The sequence below is a fragment of the Amphiura filiformis genome, chromosome 11 (assembly GCF_039555335.1).
Source record: "Amphiura filiformis chromosome 11, Afil_fr2py, whole genome shotgun sequence".
In the NCBI taxonomy this organism is placed as follows: Eukaryota; Metazoa; Echinodermata; class Ophiuroidea; order Amphilepidida; family Amphiuridae; genus Amphiura; species Amphiura filiformis.
Genome location: NC_092638.1, coordinates 53,675,431 through 53,698,429, shown reverse-complemented (window position 1 = coordinate 53,698,429; position 22,999 = coordinate 53,675,431). Strand labels below are relative to the sequence as shown.

Here is a 22,999-nt window from a genome sequence, read left to right as displayed (position 1 = left end):
GAGTGGGATACACATGAAATCTGTCTCAAGAAATGGTTCAAAATGACGCAGATATATATGGACTGTTTTGGGATGCACTGCCAGATTCCTTTGCTACTACCCCCCGAGGTACACTGCAGTGCAGCTACTTCGTTGGTACTATAGAGTACCTGTGTGGGTACTCTAGTCTATAATAGTACCCACACAGGTAATATTGAATAACAGGACAGCCAGCATCCAGTATGGGGGAAGGCAAGAGGGGGGGGGGAAGCCTTTGCCCCCACCTTGGCTACTCCACTGCCCCATGAGGTAGAATAAAAAGTAGCGGCTCAGCCATGTTTGTCAAATGTGTCACTCATGGAGACCACTTATTGTACCTTATTTCACTATGCCAAAAACAAACGATAAGCACTGCATTCCCCAACCTTTGAAACGCTCAAACTTCAAGACACAAATTATTTTCTTCAACAGAGGGCATATGGGTTTCAACTGGAATAGCCCATTAAGGGTTGTATGTGAATAAACACTTTCTCACCTTCTATCCTTCGTCAACACAGTACATGCTATAAGATCACTGTTATCTGCAAAGGTAAAAAAAAAGGAGAAAGGAAGAAAATGTTTAAAAAAGTTATCATAGCAAGTGTTGGTTGTTACTTAAAATATTTGCTCCCAGGGCTGGAAAAAATAAAAAATTTCCCTGGAAGATGATCAAAATTTCCCTTCAAAAAGACAAATTTCCCTCCAAATTCTTATGTATATCTCTCAAAATTCTTATGTATTTCTTTATTTAAGGACCTTAATTTCCCTCCAAACTTCCCGGGAAGGAGCTTCCCACTTTCCATTTCCAGGCCTGTTTGCTCCTTGTCTGTCTGTCTGTCCTTCATTCTGTCTCTCCCTCTCTTTCTCTACCTCCATTCTTACTCTCTCATTTCCTCCCTCCCTTTATTACTGCCCTCTCTCTCTCACCTTCCCACTCTTTCTTTAGTACCCTTTCTTTCTCCCTTTGTCTCATTCTCTTCCAATCCCTCCTTGTTTTTTTCTTTTCAGAATTCAAAAGCTGATTATATCAAAAATTCCTGAAAACTAAGTTCAAAGAATGTAATACACACATTGATAAAACAATGTTTTCTGGTACTGGTGATCCTGGAACAATATTTATATTCTTTCTACCTCTCTTTCTACCTCTCATTCTACCTCTCTTTCTACCTTCTTTCTCTCCTTCTCTCTCTTCCCCTCCCTCACAGCTGATTATATCAGCCACTTTTTTAAAACAACAATTCCGAGAATACGAGTCATCAAGTTTTCATATTTCTACTGAAAAAGGCCTCATAGATCGCGCGTTAATAGACATTGATGAATGTTTCCTGGTAGACCTACAATCCTAGAACAATATTTCTACTTTCTCTACCTCTCCCTCCCTCTTCTCCCTCCCTCAACAGCTGATTACACCCTTTCCTTCAACAATTCCAAGAATACAAATCATCAAGTTTACTGAAAAAGGCCTCATAAGCCTACTTGATCACATTTTAATAGATATCGATGAATGTTTCCTTGTAGACCTACAATCCTAGACTAATATTTCTCAGTGGCATGCACAAAGGGGGAGCAGGGGCACGTGCCCCCCATTTTTGTTGGTCATTCGGGGGTGATTCCGGGAAAACGCTAAAACCACACCTTACACACCTAAATCAGACTCCATTCGGGGAACTGAACAACCTGGCCCCCCCACTTTCAATGTGCTGCGCACACCACTGATATTTCTAGTTTTCTGCTCTTTTTTTCTTCACCTCCTCTTTCCTTCCTTCTCTCCCTCTCTCCTAAAATAGTTCAACAGCTCATTAAACATTTCGTCAAAGGACAATTCCAAGAATACAAGTCATCATATTTCAATATTTCAACTGAAAAAGGCATCAGAGACCACAATTTGATAGACACTGATCAATGTTTCCTGGTACTGGCAATCCTAGAAATCTATTTCTACTGAAAAAGGCATCAAGAGACAATAGCATTGATAAATTGGTTCCTGGTAGACCTACAATCCTAGAATGTAGAACAATATTTCTATTTTTCTGACTCTCTTTCTTTTCACCTCCTTTATCTTTTCCTTCCTTCCTCCCTCCATCCTAAAATATTTCAATAGCTCATTAAAGGACAATTCCATGAAAACAAGTCATCATATTTCAATATTTCAACTGAAAAAGGCGTCAGAGACCACAATTTGATAGACACTGATCAATGTTTCCTGGTACTGGCAATCCTAGAAAGCTATTTCTACTGAAAAAGGCATCAGAGACAATAGACATTGATAAATTGGTTTCTGGTAGACAGTCCGGTCCTACTGCCTGATCAGGAAGTACTGCCGAATCAGGCAGTATGTTGCCGAGTCAGGCAGTATGGTATCCCAAAATGCAATGCTCTATTTCAAATAGAGCATCTTTTGATATACCGTTATTTCTTGGTTTAGAGTAAAGAAGTAGGTAAAATATATAAAATTATCAATGAATGTACAATTAGTAGTAATTTTTCATCAATTTTATTTAAAATAAAGTTAATTTGCATATTTAAATCAAATTTTTAAAAACCGTTAGAAATTTTTATTTAAATTATTTTTCTCCCGGTGGAATTTTTTTTCTCCCGGTGAAAAATTGTCAACTTACATGTAGCTCATGTGTGTCAAAGTAAAATGTCCCCCGATCTTTTATAAAATCATCATGAACAATTTAGTCCTTAGTCTGTCGAATTCGGAAGGGTTAGCAAAGCCTGTGTTGCCTAACTCGGCAACATGCTGCCTGATACGGCAGTACTTCCTGATCAGGCAGTCGGACCGAACTGGTAGACCTACAATCCTACAATGTAGAACAATATTTCTATTTTTCTGACTCTCTTTCTTTTCACCTCCTTTATCTTTTCCTTCCTTCCTCCCTCCATCCTAAAATATTTCAATAGCTCATTAAAGGACAATTCCATGAAAACAAGTCATCACGTTTCAACATTTCAACTGAAAAAGGCGTCAGAGACCACAAATTCATAAATACAGATTAATGTTTCCTGGTACTGGCAATCTTAAAAAGCTTTTTCTATTTTATTCATTGTTTTATCCTGTTTCTATAGAGAATACAATAATCCACATGTTTGCTGTGCTGCATGGTACCAACACCTTTTTACCATGTGGTATTGTACCAAATGAGAGCACATTACTTGTCCAAAGATACTCAATATATTGATATCTTTGACCTGTCCCAAGGTGGCTACATGCGAAATACACTTTACACATACATAACTAAAAAATAGGGACAGCGGTCCCAGGTAGGTCGTCCGAAGATATGGGTAGTAAATTTAGTATACAAATACTACATGAAGGGCAATAGTTTTTTTACTGGCTACAGGTCTATCACCCTGAACCCGAAGGGTGAGGGGTGGTAGTTCCGTATGACTGAATTCCCATTCAGTCATACAGAGAACCATGATACAATACAAAATGCCAAGTCCTACCTTCACGGATCGAAAAACATGGTTACCCAAGGATGCTGATATTGTGAATAGGGGGAAATCTATCGCCTGGTAAGATAGGTCAATCTACTTGGGCTATATCAAGTTGCAATTGACCAATGAATTGGTGTCATTTGCTAATGCATATGTATGAGGTGTAACAATGAACACTACGTATAGTAAATCATGTGAAACATTTTTTGTGAATTGTTGTGAAAACCATTTTTTTTTTCATTTTCAGCCAATTTTACAAGTTGACCTCAAATGACCTTTGACCTCAGCATGTGACCTTGAACACTACCATTACATGAAAGCTCCCATAATGCAGCTTTGGCTAAAGTTTGGTTGCAATCGCATTTGACCTGTTCATATGAGACCAAAAAGCCTTACAGAATTGTTGACAGACGGACACACGGACACCCCGAACACAAACACACTGAGCCCCCCAAAAAAAAAAGTATACAAAAAGTCAAAATGTAAGAATGTGATAGCGAAGTGAGCCAAAAAAATCAGATTTTTAAAGCTTTTTCGGTCAAAAAGGTCCAAATTTGGGGAAGAAAGTCCACTTTTCACAAATTGTCTCCCCGCTTGGAAAAAGCCAGCACCCGCACAAAATATCCTGGCTACGGGCCTGGAGCTGCTAGATTCTGTTTTCTGCAACACTTTATGTGATAACTTTCTAAATGGATACACTAACGAAACAAATATCCATAACTAGCAATTTTAAATGAATAGCAATTTCAGGATATCTCAAGTAAGCTGACTTGAGTTACACAAGAGTCATATCCATCAATTAGTCTTGCTTATAATGGTTGGTTGGCCTAACCTCAGCAAGTATTTCTATGAAATCGGACCACTTTACTTACTACTCCGATGGTAAGTATGGCAGACAGGAAAGACTAAATGCAATTAATAACTGCATACAATACAGGTGGTGTGATGTTGACAAGGCCTTGTAATTGCCTTTTCCAATATTCTGCGAAATTGTGTTAAAAATATGATAAGTGCATCGTGAACGAGAGAGAATATGTGATTGCGTTCAGTCATAATGCAGATTTTTTATATATACCAGATTGGATGTATTTCATATTTGTAGTCCCTATAGGTTAAATACCACTAATTATGTATTACACGGGTTTCAATGGGAAAATGCCTAATTTCTGGTGGAATTTTCTCATATGCAGAACTCTCACAGTTCAATGCCACTAATATCAGGTGAAACTATATGATTTAGATGCCAAATGATCAAAAAATTCAACATAGGTTGACCTGAGACTTTTCTTGTTTTAACGCACTGAACCGTAAACACCTTAAAATGACAGTGCGCCTCAAAGCTGAAAGTTACAATATGATAGGGCGAATATTTACTAAAAACCGAAGCCGTGAGTATGAATTTTGGTACTATTACAACAAAAATGTCATATAATGAGAGGAAATGTACCATTTTGAAGCATCAAACTCTAAAAAGTACTTTTTTGGCTATATAACTTGATCAATTTTAATGCAGTCTTTTCGAATGCCATGAAAACAAATAGTTACTTGTCGATTTCAATGTATCACCCAGGCCTATTAGTGGTATTTACCCATATTATATTGCAATATGTTGACTTCTTGGGACCTCCAATATGAACTACCCACCACCACCATCATGTCCAGCCAACCATCCTACCCTTATATGAATCTCTTAGGAGAAGTTGAAAATTCCTGCAGGAAAAGTACTTCTTGAGAGGGGTGAGTCTCTTGAACCACTCTACACGTACACACCCCTACACTGCCACACACACACCACTTTCCTTAAAATATGGACATAAAATCACCACCGAATGAGGATACTGCTTAGGACTATTCAAACGTGGATGTTACTTTCTGACTTTCACTGGTTAATATACAAATTATACACACAATTTTAAGACATTTAAGGCGATATAATACCCCGATTTTCATCAGTACCCCTCTTCTTTTTTTTCTTGCAAATTTATTAAGTACATATATATGTTTATCACCTCATGTCCTGAACTTATAAAATATATCTACATATAAAGTGAATTTCAACAATTTTAGTAAGTCATTTTAGCCCTATATATTTTTTTGTTTACTGTAACCTAGTAACTCAGATCTGTGTTTCATAACAAACCATAATTTATTCTTTTGAAAATGTTCAAGTAGGGTACATGAATAGAATACATTAAATCCTTTGTTATACTCTCTATAGAAAATCTATAGTGGTGCATGCAAAATACCTACCATGATAACACTGAATAAATTAAATAAACACTTATACAATGGATGCATAGTCATTAGTTGTTAGGAGAAGAAAAGGCTATTAGGTCACCGTATGTCAGGTTATAGGTCAATTGGTTCAGGTCAAATTTAAGCATCAATTTTGAATACACATGTGAGAGTCTGTGATATCATATGAGGCATAATTTTGATATTCTGTCTTTAACTGGATATATATCGAGAAGTGCATGGTGGATATACTAATATACCTTGGGATGTAAATGGTGAGTACAATTTAGAATGCCTAGTTGAGACGGATTTCACAAATAAATATAAAATAGTTACCAAAATCACAAAACTTAAGCTTACGGAAAACTACCCAATATGGTTGTATAGGTGACAAGAAATACAATTTTTTTCATCATTGCTGTAGTATGGTTGTTGTAACCTGTTACCTATGGCTTAATTAAGTTTCAGTGCAATAATGTCGCAAGTTAAAAATGCAAAATATAGCTCAACATTGAAAATAGAAGCATTTTAACCAGTTCCTTTTTTGATAGTTGTGGAGCACCAAGTTCATGAAGTCATAAAAGAAATCAGGAACCACTTATTCCCATTTTACATATCAACTTTATTTCCCTAATGTGTTAGCAACACATATCCAAAATTTTAACGAAATCCGTTGATAGTAAGCTTTCCAAAATGAAGTGAATTTAAATCATCAGTGATGTACCTCCTTTTGGCTTCTATCTGTAAAAGCATGAAAGCTACATTGATACCGATACCACCAATAAAACGAGAAGATTTGCCCTTCATTTTGCATACCACTTTGTCCAATTTTTTTTGTAATTTCTTCACAAAATGCAAAAAATGCAAAAAAAAATCAATGGGTGTAGTACCCCCTTAAACTATCAACCGGTGACTATTTTTGATTACTACCAATAAAGGACATGCTTTTTTAGGTTATTTGCAGTCCATATATTTAAAATGCGGAGGTACCCCATTTGGAATGTAAAGTATCATAGAAACGCCTCATTGAAAGGTGATACAAACACATACAAAACAACATACATAATATTATAATACATTCAGTATGTGGCTGAAACTGGTAATATTATAAAAGAAGGAATGCTTAACGGATTATTCCCACTTGAAATTCAATTTGTATACATCACAAAGAAGTATAGAGTGAGAGAAACACAACCTAAGTGAGGACATGGCCCTAGTGGGCAATGGCCTAAGTGGGACATGGACCTAGTGGGACATGGCCCTAGTGGGACATGGACCTAGTGGGACATGGACCTAGTGGGACATGGCCCTAGTGGGACATGACCCTAGTGGGACATGGCCCTAGTGGGACATGGCCTAAATGGGACATGGCCTAAGTGGGACATGGCCCTAGTGGGACATGGCCTAAATGGGATATGGCCTAAGTGGGACATGGCCTAAGTGGGACATGGCCCTAGTGGGACATGGCCTAAGTGGGACATGGCCTAAGTGGGACATGGCCCTAGTGGGACATGGCCTAAGTGGGACATGGCCCTAGTGGGAATGGCCTACGTGGGACATGGACCTAGTGGGACATGGCCCTAGTGGGACATGGACCTAGTGGGACATGGACCTAGTGGGACATGGCCCTAGTGGGACATGACCCTAGTGGGACATGGCCCTAGTGGGACATGGCCTAAATGGGACATGGCCTAAGTGGGACATGGCCCTAGTGGGACATGGCCCTAGTGGGACATGGCCTAAGGGATGGCCTAAGACATGGCCTAAGTGGGACATGGCCCTAGTGGGACATGGCCTAAGTGGGACATGGCCTAAGTGGGACATGGCCCTAGTGGGACATGGCCTAAGTGGGACATGGCCCTAGTGGGAATGGCCTACGTGGGACATGGACTAAGTGGGACATGGCCTCACTGGGACGGGACTAAGTGGGATTTGGACCAAATGGGATTGGCCTAAGTGGGATTGGACTAAAATGGGATTGGACCAAGTGGGAATTGCCCTGCATAACCACAGATGTACCATCAAATATCCCGCCAAACACGTAGACAAGCCAGTTGCCATGCACTTCTCTCAAAGTCAGTCAATGAATCTCTAGGTCGCGAATCCAAATTTAGATGCCAACAGCACGAGAAATTCTGGATCAACAAGCGTCATTCCCTACAACCCGAAGGCCTTAATCTTATTGAATAGGTATTTTTCACCCCTTTCATCCATTTTTAAGATGCGCCTTCACCCTATGACGCGTTTTTAAGTCATGCTTTCTTCAGCCTTTTTTTTTTTGTGTTACACATTAATTTTGTTGTTTGTTTTTCTTGTATCATTTTATAATAAAGCCTGAAGAAGGTATGCTTGGTACCAACAATTTGCTAAAGTATACTGTTTCCCGTCCTCAGTTTGTTTTATTTTTATACACTCATACCAGACACATAATTAACTTGTGATTGAATGCAAATTCACACCTTTAATAATGTTAGTAAAATTAAAATTTTTACTTTGTCGGTTTCTGATCATTTACAGCAATTAATAATGCATTTGTTTGGAATACTAAAGTAATAGTTATTCATTCATGCTGATTGTAGTTGATTAGTTTCTAAACTAATTCAAAGCCTTCAATTATGTCATATTAATAAAGTCATAAACATGATTAAATCATGCAAGAGAAAACCAAAACTGGAAAACCAACCAACCAACGTAATACACATGAGCAACTAACTACCAAATATGCATACTATCAAGACTCGCATCCTAGAATTTGTGACAAACCACTAAAACCGATATCACTCATCAATATTCCACATCAACATCCATCAGTCAAATAAATGCATCTTTAGACCGGGATGATTTGGTCTTGCATCACGATCAAGACAAACAATTCCCAATGACCACTGCCATTTTCCTGGAAAAGAGTGACAGTTATTGAAACCAACGATAAATGAATGCATCCATTATTCAAGCCCTGTGGAAATGACAGCTAATGGATTGTCTTGTGGTCAAACAAAACTATAAGCATGAGAAATACTACACGTAGGCATCTTTGTACATTCCATGAAATTGGTGACAGTTTTTCAAACCAGTGATAAATGAATGGGGGGGAATGGGTAGCTTTTCAGCCTCTTTGTATATCAATGACACCCTTTTCTAGGCCAATTTTTGTTATGGATAGGACCTTTTTCTCGAAATTTTCTTGATTCCCCTGGAAAATAGCCCAATTTTTGACTCACTATAGCCATAATTTTGGAAATTTCCTAAAAATTTGGGCAAAAAGTTGAAAAAAGCTAAGTCAATTTGTGTTGAATTTTGCTGATTTTTTTTTTACTTTTGGTATATCAATGGGTCAAAATTTCTTGAAAAATTGGTATATTGATGGGTCCACTTTCAAATTCTCAGTGACACTCCCCTACTCAAACCAAACTTGAGTACCTCCCACCCCCACCCCTGGAAATGAATGCATCATGCCCAATTGAAATGACAGATAATGCCTAGTCTTCATACACAACTATATTCACATCAGAAATACTAGGCACCTTTGTACTTAACAAGAAAGTACTGACAGTTACTAAAACCAGTGATTAACCCTAACCGCCTAAGGGCTTTTTGGCGACGGGAAGGGAAAGAAGGAAGGAATAAAGAGAGAAAAGAAGGAAAGAAGTTGTTTGCTCTGGGTGGGATTCGAACCCGAGACCCCTCGCATGCCAGGCACTGGGTCGGCGACACTTTGCCACAGGTCTTGGGCTTCACTGGCCAGCGAAACCGTGCCTATATATCACTTAGGGCGATTGCGTCATCACACCATGTGGGATGCATGCACGAACAGCGCATATATCAATTATCAAGTAATATTTTGTAGTATACCGTCCTGTTAGGGTTAATAGATGCAACGATTATTCCAGTCTGAATGATATGACAAACTATGACTTGTCCAAAATAGTTCTTGTGGTCACACAGAGCTATTATTAACAGCTTGAACAACAAATACCGTATTCATTCCAATAAGCGCCCATGCCCCAATAAGCGCCCACCTATGGTATTTTCAATTCGCGTAAGGGTACCATTAATGTTGAAGTGACAGAAAGGCGTTGATACAGTGAAATAGCTGGAAGACTACAAGTCCTGTGTAAACTTGAATGTCTCAGGACCCTTTTATAACATATGTAAATTCATCTCTAATAAATGCCTTTGTTAAGTGCCCTGGGCGCTTATTGGAATGAATACGGTACTAGGCATCTTTGTTCAGGAAAGTAGTGGCAGATATTCAAACAAGTGATAATGCAACCATTATTCTAGCCTGAATGATACGACAGGCTATGACTTGTGTGAAATAATTCTTGTGGTCACACCGAGCTATTATTAACAGCTTCAAATTGATACAACAAATACTAGGCATCTTTGTTCAGGAAAGTAGCGGCAGATATTCAAACAAGTGATAATGCAACCATTATTCTAGCCTGAATCAAGCCTTGAAATAAGCGGGCGCGGGGAGCAAAATAATTTACTCTCGTAAAGCTACCAATTGCTCCTGGTCCTTGTAAAATTCACATGAACCAGGAGCAATTTTCTAAAATAAATTGCTCCTGGTTACAGTTTTGCACTTGATGCAGTCATGCTGGTATGCTGTATTGTACATATGCAGAAAAGGATTTAATATTGAAAATTGCTCCTGTTTCTTCAGAAATTGCTCCTGGTTCTTATAAAAAACCCAGTGAACCAGGAGCAAAACAAATTGCTCCTGGTTCCAGTCTGCTTATTTCAAGGCTTGGCCTGAATGATACGACAGGCTATGACTTGTGTGAAATAATTCTTGTGGTCACACAGAGCTATTATTAACAGCTTCAAATTGATACAACAAATACTAGGCATCTTTGTACTTTGTAGAAGTGATCAATGGATGCATCCAAAATTCAAGCGTGAAGGATACAATATATCATAACCAGTCCTAAATAATTCTTGTGGACACATAGAGCTTTCATAGCTTCATTATAGAACAATATAATATTATGCATTTTTGTACTTTCCACAAAAATAGTGACAGTTATTAAAACCAGCGATAAATGGATGCATCCATAATTCACGCCTGAAAGATATGACATACCATAACTTGTCTCTGGACCAGTAACTAAATAATTCTTGTGGACACATACAGCTATTAGTATTATTAATAGCTTTACAATAGAACAAATACTACGCATCTTTGTACTTTCCAGGAATGTAGAAGCAATTACTTGCATCCATAATTCTAGCCCAAAGGATATTACAGGACTTGACTAGTCTTAAATAGTTCTTGTGGTCACATAAAGCTATTACAGGGTGTCCCAAAAGTCTCGATACCTTTTTAAACCATTGTATCTTTAAGAAGAAATAGTATACAGAAAATATGAAAACATATTTAGAAAGAGGACATTTGGGCAATTTTTATGGTACCAAACTTGCTACTATTTGCATGTTGTAGTCAGTGGCGTAACTCCTATGGGCTCTGGGGGGGCGTGCCCCCGGGCACCCGGGATAAGGGGCACCCAAGCCTGGATAGCCTTTGACATGATAATACTTTGTTATAGGAAAGAAGTGGAAACCTTTACCCACCATGCATTGAATTACTCCTCATTTGGGTGCCCCTACAACACAAAATTTTTCGCGCGCTATGCGCGCATTGCAAAATATAAATTGTCATTTTAAAGACCTAAATTCAACTTGATTAAATACCAAATTAGTGGTATTTATGCACATTTTCGCGCGCCCGCACGCAATGTTTTAGGAAGAGGGGGGGGGGGTATTTTGGATTCTTGCCCCTGGGCGCCATATGCTACGTCACTGCAGCTAGTGACGAGTCTCCAAAGTAAAGACATTAGAGAATATGAAAACATTTTGTTTTATTAACATGAACTGCTTTGAAACATGATATAAATTTAATCTGAAACACTTCGTAAGTTATTCGGTAGGTCTATGGCTTTCAATACTAAAATTGATTAGCTCTGCACCATGTTGGTCAGGGGCACCCGAACTACTTTCGCCCCCGGGCACCCTGACCCAAAGTTACGCCACTGGTTGTAGTATGAAGATACGAGCAAATGTTTATCATATTGGAAAATCGTTCTTTCAACCGGAAAAACAAAAACACTGAATTAAATGCAAACGAATGGTCAAATTAACACCCTCTTCTGCATTTGCTCACAATCCTAACAAAGTGACTTGGTAAAGTAATTTTCCTTATTTAAAGGATAATGCTCGAGCACCATCAAAATGTGGCATAAAAACATTGTCAACAAATTCTTTAAGACAGGATCAGTACGTGATTCAGTGCGCTATGGACGTAGGAAGACAAGGCGATACACGAAACATTGATAAAGTAAGACGTAAGAAGATCTATGAATGTTCAGAAAAGGAATGACTGCTGTATGGTACTATGCGTTATGTGCATATACATTCATCTAACATATTTTAAAGTAGGAGGCACAAAAGGAGGCAAGTTTGGTACCAAAAAAAAAGCCCAAGTGGCTTCTTTCCAAATATGTTTTCAAATTTTTTATATACCATTTCTTCTTAAAGATACAAAGGTTTAAAAAGGTATCGAGACTTTTGGGACATCCTGTAGCTTCAAATATACAACATGTAATACATGTATTAAGCATGTTTATACTTTCCAGGAAAATAGTGACATTTATTCAAACCAGCAACAAATGGATGCAACCATTTATTCTAGCCCAAAGGATATTACAGGACATTATTTGTTCCAAATAGTTCTTGTGGTCATATAAAGCTATTAGCTTCAATGTACAACATGTAATACATGCATGTAATACATGTACTAGGCATGTTTATGCTTTCCAGGAAAATAGTGACATTATTCAAACTAGCGATAAATGGATGCATCCATAATTCAAGCCCAAGGGATATTACAGGACACGACTTTTGCGGTCACATAAGCTTCAATGTATAACATGTAATACATGTACTAGCAGTGGCTGCGCTTACGGGAAGGGGGGCATTTTCCCCAAATATATTTCTTTCCCCACCCACTTTTGAGGCAAAACCCATAAAATTACTTACTTAAATTTCCACTTTTTGCTGCAATTTTGTGCACAATTTGTCGATTTTTCACCCCCGTGATTCAATTTTCCCCCATGTGCCCCTCGAAAAAAATTCCTGGTGCCGCCACTGTGTACTAGGCATGTTTATACTTTCAAGGAAAGTAGTTAATAATACTTTGCCAATAAATGGATAGATCCATTACTATGGAGTATATATCAGGTCTTGCTTTGTCTGTCAGCCCATAATAATTCTTGCAGTCTATACGGCTATTAGCTTCTCTATACAACAACTAGAGGTTGTGGGTTCAAGTCCCCACTGTGTCAAGGTGTTGTGCACTTACATAGGCAAGACATCTTCACCCCTATTGCCTTACCCCACCCAGGTGTACAAATATATATCAGCTTTATTCAATAATGCAAAGGTAAACAGAAATGAAACCTTTTCAAAATATATATTTTGCATTTCTAGCCATTTTTGCTAATTTGTGACCGTACACCACGAATGAGCCGTAAATGTCCTCAATTGTATTCTGAGTTTCAGTGTAAAATGGGCATGAAGGTTATATTCATAGGTATTTCAATTTGGTGCTACGTGTATCTCATTAAATGAGGTACACGTAGCACCAAATTGAGGTACCTATGAATACGACCTTCATGCCCATTTGACACTGTAACTCAGAATACAATTGAGGACATTTACGGCTCATTCGTGGTGTACGGTCACATTTAACAAATCTTTACCCTTAATTGATTTTTGGAGCCTATAATTATTTTAGACAAATTTCATTGAAAGTTCATGATTTGGGGTACATTTCTTCTAAAAATGTTAACATTTTTGGATCAATTTTACTATTTTCTTTACAAAGCAGACCTTTTGCCCATTTATGGGGCTGGGGAGGGGGTAGTTGGGGTACATTGCACATCCTGCACCCCCTGGCTACATGTCTGTTTCTTTGTAGATTCTACATGTTTATGAAAATGGACAATCTTAATTTTATAACATGTATCTATTGTCTGTGGTTTTTTTTCAATTTAACCAAAATAAAATGAATCACTATCATAAATTCATAATAAATTTTTATCACAATTTGGGTCAGTTGAAACATATGACTTGTGTCATGATGCTTTAAAAAATACTGGTAGCAATTTTTAATTGTTAATTTTAACAGGGCTTAAGCCTGTAGAATATAACGGAAACATGTCAAGTGTGCTCTCAAGGAAATATGCTTTCAAGAGAGTCCCCTTTACCACAATAGATCAACTTTTATCTCATTTTAAAACCCACAAAGCTGATATGTTCAAATACCGTATTCGTCCGAGTATAGTCCCACGTTGGAGTATAGTCCCACCCCTCACCCCCATTTTTTGAAAAATTCCAGAAATTGTAAAATTGTAAAAAAAAATTTTTGCAGTTGCAAAGCTACATTTTGCAGAATACCCCATTGAAATTGGACAAATAGTTCCAAAGATATCAGCAGTTGAAGGGTTTCCAAAACAATAGGAAAGAGAAGAAATTATTTCTTTGTTGGACTATATCTCAAAATCAATATTTCTGACTTCCGACTGATTTTGCTTGATCACACCACATATAATATGACACTATCCAACTCATATGGGGAAGTACAGACCCTAGAAATTCTATCATCTGTTGAGGAGGCAGACATTTGCAGTGGCAACGCCGGGATTTTTTCTCGAGGGTCAAAGGCAAAGTGAATTTCGGGGAGTTTTAAATGAACAAATTGTGTGCAAAGTTGCTGCAAAAGTTGAATTTTTTGTCATTTTGGGTTTTTACTGGGGGGCAATGGGAGGGGGGCAAGAGTTCTGACTGGGGGCATACAGCAAAGCCGTGAGTGGGGCAATATAGGTACACGGTCAGTAGCACAGACTACCTGGACTGACAATGAACTGGAGATAGCAGTGTCATTTTCACAGGGGGGTGGATTTCAAATTGAATAGCCTCTTGTAACAAAGAGATGTCCATCCAGTTCAGTCAGCATCAATCAACATGATAGGGTACCTGCAGGTAATATGGGACCATTAAGGACGTTTAGCTTATTTGCATAAAAACTAAAGAAGATATGCCCACAAGAGATTGTTATGATGAACAACCTGTCCTTTAAGATTAATAAAACAGGCAATGTTACCGTGTTTTTATGTTTGTTTGTACGCTATGACGTCAAAATGACGTCATCGTCAAGTGTCCCATATTACCTGCATGTGCAGGTAATATGGGACACTGTGTTATCTCTATGGTGAAAATCGAAAAGTTCAGAAAATCACTCTTTTGTTCTAAAAACATTTTTGTTACATGATTTTGAATGTTAAATGCAAATTTCTACAAGAAAATTCAATTTTCTAAATAGTTTTGCTTTTCGCATTGACAATGCACACAATTTCCTATGTGTCCCATATTACCTGCACCCATTCAGTTGAAAATCAGAGAAAATAATCATTTATAAAAGGAAAGTGCCACTTGTCAGTGGAATTTTACCTGCTGATAAGCTTAACCCATCACATAAAGATCATAAAAAATGACAAATGCCCCCTCAGTACCAGAGTTTTTGGATACACAATCATAAAATGTGACGTCATTGATTTTATATCAGGCCAAAAAACGACATAATTTTTGGGCAATTTCACTCTTTTTGGCATTGATTTCCAAGAGTTTGATACACAGACTCCAAAACTGCATTTCTAGAAGCACAATTGATGTCTCTAAACACTTAACAAATCAATTTAAAGTGTTTACCTTCTCTAAGCTACTTTTTGTTAACATGAAAACAGGTGTCCCATATTACCTGCTGTCCCATATTACCTGCACCTACCCTATATTGGATTTTTCTTGGAAATCTGGCAAATACTATCCTATATCCCTGCAGGGCTTCAATTGTCAGAAGCTTGTCAATCTAGAGTACTGTCTACTTGATCAAAGATAACCTGATTTCATAACTGAGGTTATGTGAGTTCAGAAGAATCTTAGACCCAGTGTACACAAGCAGTATAGTGGCACCAGATTTTTTTTTGGGGGGGGGGCATTGAAGCATTGAAGGGGAAAAGCACATTTCTGGAGGGGGATTTTGTCCAAAATTGCCACAAAAAGTTGAAATGTTCATATTTTTGGTTTAATACCCAATGCCCCACTGCACCCAAGTATATTTTTTCATTGCGTCATTATTTCTCTACTATCACGAAATTACAATAAATGAATGACCCAGTGCACACAAGCAGTAGTGGCACCAGAATTCTTTTTTTTTGGGGAAGGAGCAAAAAAAGTTTAAAAGAAAATTAATTAAATTGTAAAAAAAAGAAGAAGAAAAAATTATTTTAAACTTACGCCAATCAAACGATTGTTTTTTAATAGGCCTCACATTGGTAAGAATCTCTTGAATTTTGTTGAATTTGTTTGGCCAAACGTTGGGTGTTCCTAACAATAACTACAATTGAACAATTTTGCCTGCAAAGTCCTTGATATTTGTATAGCTGTTTACTTTCAAACGAAGAATACCAGCATTCAATTTTCAAGGCATTCTTAGAATTATCAGAAACAAAATGACCTGTAGTCTGAATGGCAATAGGCAAGTAGGAAATAATGATTCCGAGTTGAAATTGAATAAGCCAGGTGTTACATCAATAATTAACTTTTATGGAATCGATACGGGCAGCAATTCTTGGAACTATTATTTATTTTTATCTTTTTCATGCGTAGTTTCACGTCAGTCTTTCATTTTTATGGATGTATGCATCATTTAACTATATGAAGAGTTTAGTTGCAAAAGCCCGGCCTTTACATCTACTTTTTGAGAAAAACAGCTTATTTTTAATTGTGCAATTATTTATTCGATTTGCTTCATTTTGGTTTTGAATAAAGTGTTGATGAATAGAAACTAAAAGAATAGGTTTGGTACAATTTTCAAGCCTTCCTGTTTATTTTATTATTTTTTTTATATCACACCTTTTGTGGATGTAAGGGCTTTTGCAACTAAATAAATTAACCCCTTTTTAGAAACCACCTTTGCAATCAAATTTGAGCCCATTTTTTGCTCTACTTATGTAACTTGACTAATGCTTTCAAAATTGAAATATCTCATTTACTTTTTTAATTATGAATATCTAATTAAATTCGGCAAAATGCCATTTTTTGAGTATTTTCGAAGCTACAACTTTTGTTAATTAAAATGATTTGTTCAAACATAGTGACCCACACTATAATGTCATGCCAATAACTCAATTTCACCCAGAGGTGGATGTAAGGGCTTTTGCAACTAAGCTCTTCGTATAATGGGAATGAAATTTACTTTTTAGAAAATGCTTTTAGAAATTAAACATGAGCATACACTATTACAGGTAATTAATTTTGAAGAAAAATGTATGTTCTATTATATAAAGTGTATCCATAAGGTGAGTACATGACCAAATGGGACTTTTGCACTATGTATCAATCAACACTATCTAAAAACTGATGCTGACAAGTTCATCGCACCTTGGAGGAATTTTTTCCATGAAAACTGAATTGTCAGCCTTCAAGAAAATGTTGCCGAGATTTAGAACATGTAAAATCATCCCCCAACCAGTCGTACGAATTTCCGATAAAATCTGTAGCGCGTGCTCAGGGAGTTCACTCTATCTCAGACCACAGACACATCAACATGGGGTTGTAACACGGAGCTTTTGCTCTGGTTGTTTTATCATTTCTGTTCTCCGGAGTTTATATTACAAATTATCTTTATGTTATCTGCACCATTAAGAAGAAATAAATTCATCACCAAACCAATTCCTGTTGTTGCCATTGTTACCAATGTCAACGATCTAAACAAATTGACTAAATGTAAGTAACATATTGGGCTGTTCAATTTGAAATCTGCCATACTATTGTGGAAGATAAAAGAAAAGTCTTCCACAGAGGGAGTATGTTTTTTAAATGGAATTAGCCACGGTTAATCATTTTGAAACCCATATTCCCCCTGTATATGGCTTCACCTATCTTCCACAACCAACAGGAGTGAGTATTTCAGATGGAAGTTACATAATTGGCTATTCTACTTGAAACCCATACTCCCTCTGTGAAACACTTTTGCTAAATAACTGGAGTGAGTATTTCAGATGGAAGTTACATAATTGGCTATTCTACTTGAAACCCATACTCCCTCTGTGAAACACTTTTGCTAAATAACTGGAGTGAGTATTTCAGATGGAAGTTACATAATTGGCTATTCTACTTGAAACCCATACTCCCTCTGTGAAACACTTTTGCTAAATAACTGGAGTGAGTATTGCAGATGTAAGTTACATAATTGGCTATTCTACTTGAAACCCATACTCCCTCTGTGAAACACTTTTGCTAAATAACTGGAGTGAGTATTGCAGATAGAAGTTACATAATTGGCTATTTTACTTGAAACCCATACTCCCTCTGTGAAACACTTTTGCTAAATCATCCACAGGGTGGGTGTGGATTTTAAATGGAATGGCCCATTCCGTCAACATCTGAATTTCATTGACCGAAATCTTCTGGGCCTTTGAGACAGACCTCAAGATATATATCCAATATTTGATTTCTTTGGTTCCTGCCCCAATAATGCAATTGCTCTATGTTGCTTCCCAAATATATCACAACTTCTAAGAAAACTAATAATATGAACATGTGATGGACTGATTTATGTTATTAGAACTCTACGGTACCCTCAATACAGCCACAAGGCAAAGGATGATATATATTCAATCATGTGCTAATGCAATTGTTACAGTCTATAATCTAGGCAACTCGCAAAATTTTCTGCGAAAAACAAACAAGACCTCGATGGCTTAATCGTAATCACTTAAGAAAGTAAAATTACCTCTGCAGGTATTTTTGCTGTTGCATCAGCGCTATTGACACTCCAAAACCAATCTCAAGCCAGAGGGGAGGAGGCTATGTAGAAACATCGCCACATCTTCGCATGTAATTACATGTCAACCCAGTAGGGATTCAGTACTAGATTATCCAGGCAAAGCAAAGTTTCACAGAATCACTTCAGAAATGGAAATTACTTTTCTGGGTAATGTTTGTTAACCCTAACACCCTGGAGGATTTTTTTGGTGAAGAGGAAGGAAAGAAGAAGATGAAGTGAAAAGTTGTTTTGTGTGGTCTGATTTCCAACCACAGACCCATCAGAGGGCAAGACCAGGGATAGCAAGCCATGAGTATGCACTCTGCCTCAGAAGTGTTTTCATGTGTATATGTGTGCTGGGATGATTGCACAATCGGATCAACAGGGATGCCACTAGTGCTTGCAGTCGTTTGCACTGTTTTTGTAGCGTCCAGCGTGGTTGGTCTCCATGAAGGGAACGAAGAGGTTTCTAAACCCTCAATAATTGGAGGTTTTTTGGCAAAGGGAAAGGAAAGAAGAGAAAGGAAAGGAGATACAAGATGAAGAGGAAGTTGACAAGACAGTGTGCTAGGATGATTACACAATTCAGATCACATCAGATACATGCGCTTACAGTGGTTTTGTGCTGTAGCCTTTGTAGCCTCCAGAGCAGAGTAGTATATCCAAGGGTTTGGGGTACTCAGCATTATATTTTGGGTAGGCATGTGTCGCCCAAGTTTTTCTGATGATAAGGGTATGAGGAAATTATTGTTTCTTACAAAATAAATAAAGTCTTGAGTGCTGATTGAGAACTGACCCTCCCCGTGTCTTTAGAGCAGAAAACAAAGCCTGAAAATGAGGGGGAAATTCAGAAAAAATGCATAATAATGGGCATATGCACTGTGCATAAGAACCAAAGCTAGTTGAAAACAGGGGTTTTAAGAGCATGAAGAGAACCTAGAAGAGTGGGTCATCACCATGAGTGACACATACTCGTACCATCCCACAATGGGCTATTCCAGTTGAAATCCACACTACCCCTGTGGAAGATTTTGGAAATATATTCCACAGGGGGAGTATGTTTTTCAAATGTAATTGGTCAGAGGTAATCATTTTGAAACCCATACTCCCCCTGTGTTATGGCTTTACCTATATCTTCCACAACTGGAGTGAGTATTACAAATGGAAGTTACCCAATTGTCTATTCTATTCAAAATTGATACGCCTCTGTGGTAGACTTTAGCTAAATCTTCCACAGGGGTGGTGTGACTTTAAATGGAATAGCCCAATGGTAGTTATTCGACCAGGACAGATGCTCAACATCCTCTACAAGTGGGCTATCCCGATAGACACAATGCGATCTAGGCACCTCAAAACTGTTCCCCGAAATGTAAAATTGATCTTGATGGCTCGATCACCAAATCACTTAAGGAAGTAATACTTCTTTTCTGTTACATGTCAAGCTATTAACCTCACATCAGAAGGGAGAAGCATGCAGTAAGCTTTATACACTCAATATCTGTATACAGTAATAATGGGCCATCCTAGTTGATACAGACTACTATTGAGGCAATTCAGATTTTCCCAGAAATACAAATGGATTTTGATGTCTCAATCATAATCACTTACGAAAGTGAAATTACATCTCAGAGTTCACTATTACATTTGAGCTATTGATACTCCCAACCAATCTCAACCCTGAGGGGAAGGGTTATACATACAGTAATCAATATGCTCTTCTAAATGAAATCCATACACCCCCTATGAAAGACATTACCTTAATCTCCCACACATAGGGAGTGTGCATTTCAAATGGAATTACCTGAATGGTGACTACATTTTGAAATCTACACTCCCTGTGTGAAAGAATCAAGTTGTGTATTTCACAATGGGCATGGATTTCAACTGGAATAGCCCGATATCTCGGCATCTTCACAAGTAGCTCCAGGCCATCCCTGCGGATATAGACGACTACTGAGCCAATTCAAATTTTCCCTGAAATGCAACTAAATCTCAATGGCTCAATCAAAACATCTCTTGAAAAAATTGAAATTCCCTCATCATCAGGTACCTTGCTATCATATTAATTTTATAAACCAATTCTTGGAAATCTATACATCTTTTCATCTTATTTCTTGATCTTACATGCATTACCCTGGAGCTTTTGAAAACGACGTCTTAACCCCATGAGAACTACCTGCCGATTAGCCAAACAGAAGTTTTCATTATCGATTTGACCAATCAGCAACATTGTTAGAATAATTTCAAATTTTGGGTGAATTATTTGCAAAGCTCCCTTCTGATTGGTGATTAAAGTGAAGATATTATCATGTAATTGACCAATCAGAGGCAAGGTTAGACCAGCAGGTAGTGCTCAGGGGGTTAATATTACTACCCAGGGATTACAGCTTCAGTAACACTTTGTTTTTTGACTTGATGCTTATCTATATGTTTTGAAATGTCCCAAAGGCAAATGAATATTGCATTTTGAAGTGGGTTTTAAACTCAAAAGATTATACGTTTCGTGGAATCACCAGGTAGAGCATAACAAGATCTTTGTTATAATTATTTTATACTGTAAACAATTCTCTTTTACCCCCTCAGCACTACCTGCCGATCTAACATTCTCTCTGATTGGTCAATTAGGCCTACATGATATCTTTATTTTAATTACCAATCAGAATGGAGTTTTGCAAATAATTCAGCCCAATTTTTTTGTGTGGTGAAATTATTCTAACAATGTTACCGATTGGTCCAATTGATAATGAAAACTTCTTTTTTTGACCAATAGGCAGGTAGTTCTCATGGGCTTAAAGTGGTGATAGCTAAGAGGCTGTCAATTTTTCCACCAAGTTATAAATCAAGTAACTGGAGATCAAAGGGCTCAATTTCAAAATTGATTCTCGCAAACTCATCTGGCGATTGGCGAAAATCAAGTGATGATCTTCGCAACTTGCCGTGTACGGAATGGATATGATTTGGGGAGAATCGAATCTGATTCTCGCCAACTAAGTTTAGGAGAATCGTTGCGAGAATCTATTCGTTGCGAGAATCTATTGCTCCGATTCTCGCTGAATTTGAGGTCATGAGGTCTCTACTGTGATTTGATTCAAAATTTGTGTTCGTAATTAATTAACACATTGCGACAATACACTTTGCTAAAAATTGCATTAAAATGTATTTAGTAATGATATGAGCAGTAACAGAACAAGCCAAGAGATTTATGAAGCTCTATAATCATATTTGTTATTTCAAAAATCTACATGGAACCTTTTGGGGACACCCACTACATGAATATACTGCTATCTTCAGTAGATAACACTATGTCACCTCCCCAGTATATGGTGTGTTAAATTAATGAATAGGCTGCTATCTTCAGTAGATAGCATTATGTCTCATCTCCCCAGTTTATGGTGTGTTAAATACATGAATATGCTGCTATCTTCAGTAGATAACACTATGTCACCTCACCAGTATATGGTGTGTTAAATTAATGAATAGGCTGCTATCTTCAGTAGATAGCATTATGTCTCATCTCCCCAGTTTATGGTGTGTTAAATACATGAATATGCTGCTATCTTCAGTAGATAGCATTGTGGCACCTCCCCAGTTTATGGTGTGTTAAATACATAAATGTGATCATCCACAACGAACTTGGTGAGAAGTCGCAATTTTGAGTCTCTTAGATTATTAAACAGTGGAAATCTCCATAAATCAAGCTTTAAAATGATATTTCACTCGTCATAATTAATTGGGAAATAAGTGCTCAAAAAGCCAACTTTGATCTTAAAGTCCTTTGTTTTCTATTGATTTATGTAAGCTTTATTGGTCAATATTTCTGAATTAGCCCTGGCCACTTTACACTGGGTTTGTGGTGGATGCTCACAAATATGCTGTTTTCTTCAGTTGATATGTCATCTCCCTCCCCAGTTTATATTGAGTTAAATATATGAATATGCTGCTATCTTCAGTAGTATACAAATATTGACTGCTATGAGGGGCATGGTTAAAATTATAGGCCCAAGGTGATCTGAAAACCATGACTATGCCCGAGGCGTGGCCGAGGGCATAGTCATGGTTTTGAGATCACCAAGCGAACTATAATTTTAACCATGCCCCTAATAAAAAGCAGTCAATATTTGTTTTATATACCAAATCTTAAGATTCTTGTCATCTGTTTGGTTAAAAGCATCGATTTTGGGAAGAGAAATTAATAGTTTCAAGGGAGTTTCAATGCGAACGGCATACAGATTACAATCTGCGAATTCTGCGTAATTATAACGCGTGAAAACATTAACGCGTGCGTAATATCATTTTACGCTGGAAAAAACGCGCAGTTTGATCTTGACGCACGTGACCGGTCCATAGTTCATTTCCATGGACCGGTCCATAGTTCATTTTGCGGGCATAGTTAATTCAATGACTGCACTTTCA

At 37.5% G+C, this 22,999-nt stretch overlaps 1 protein-coding gene across 1 annotated transcript in view; it reads right to left on the bottom strand.

Moving 5' to 3' along the window:
• LOC140165006 (protein CLEC16A-like) overlaps positions 1-22,999 on the bottom strand; it is a gene marked incomplete at its 3' end in the record, with an annotated part of 351,590 nt that overhangs the window by 219,770 nt on the left and 108,821 nt on the right. The window contains 1 exon segment of the mRNA XM_072188415.1: positions 515-560. Within this exon segment, the coding sequence (XP_072044516.1) occupies positions 515-560 (46 nt within the window).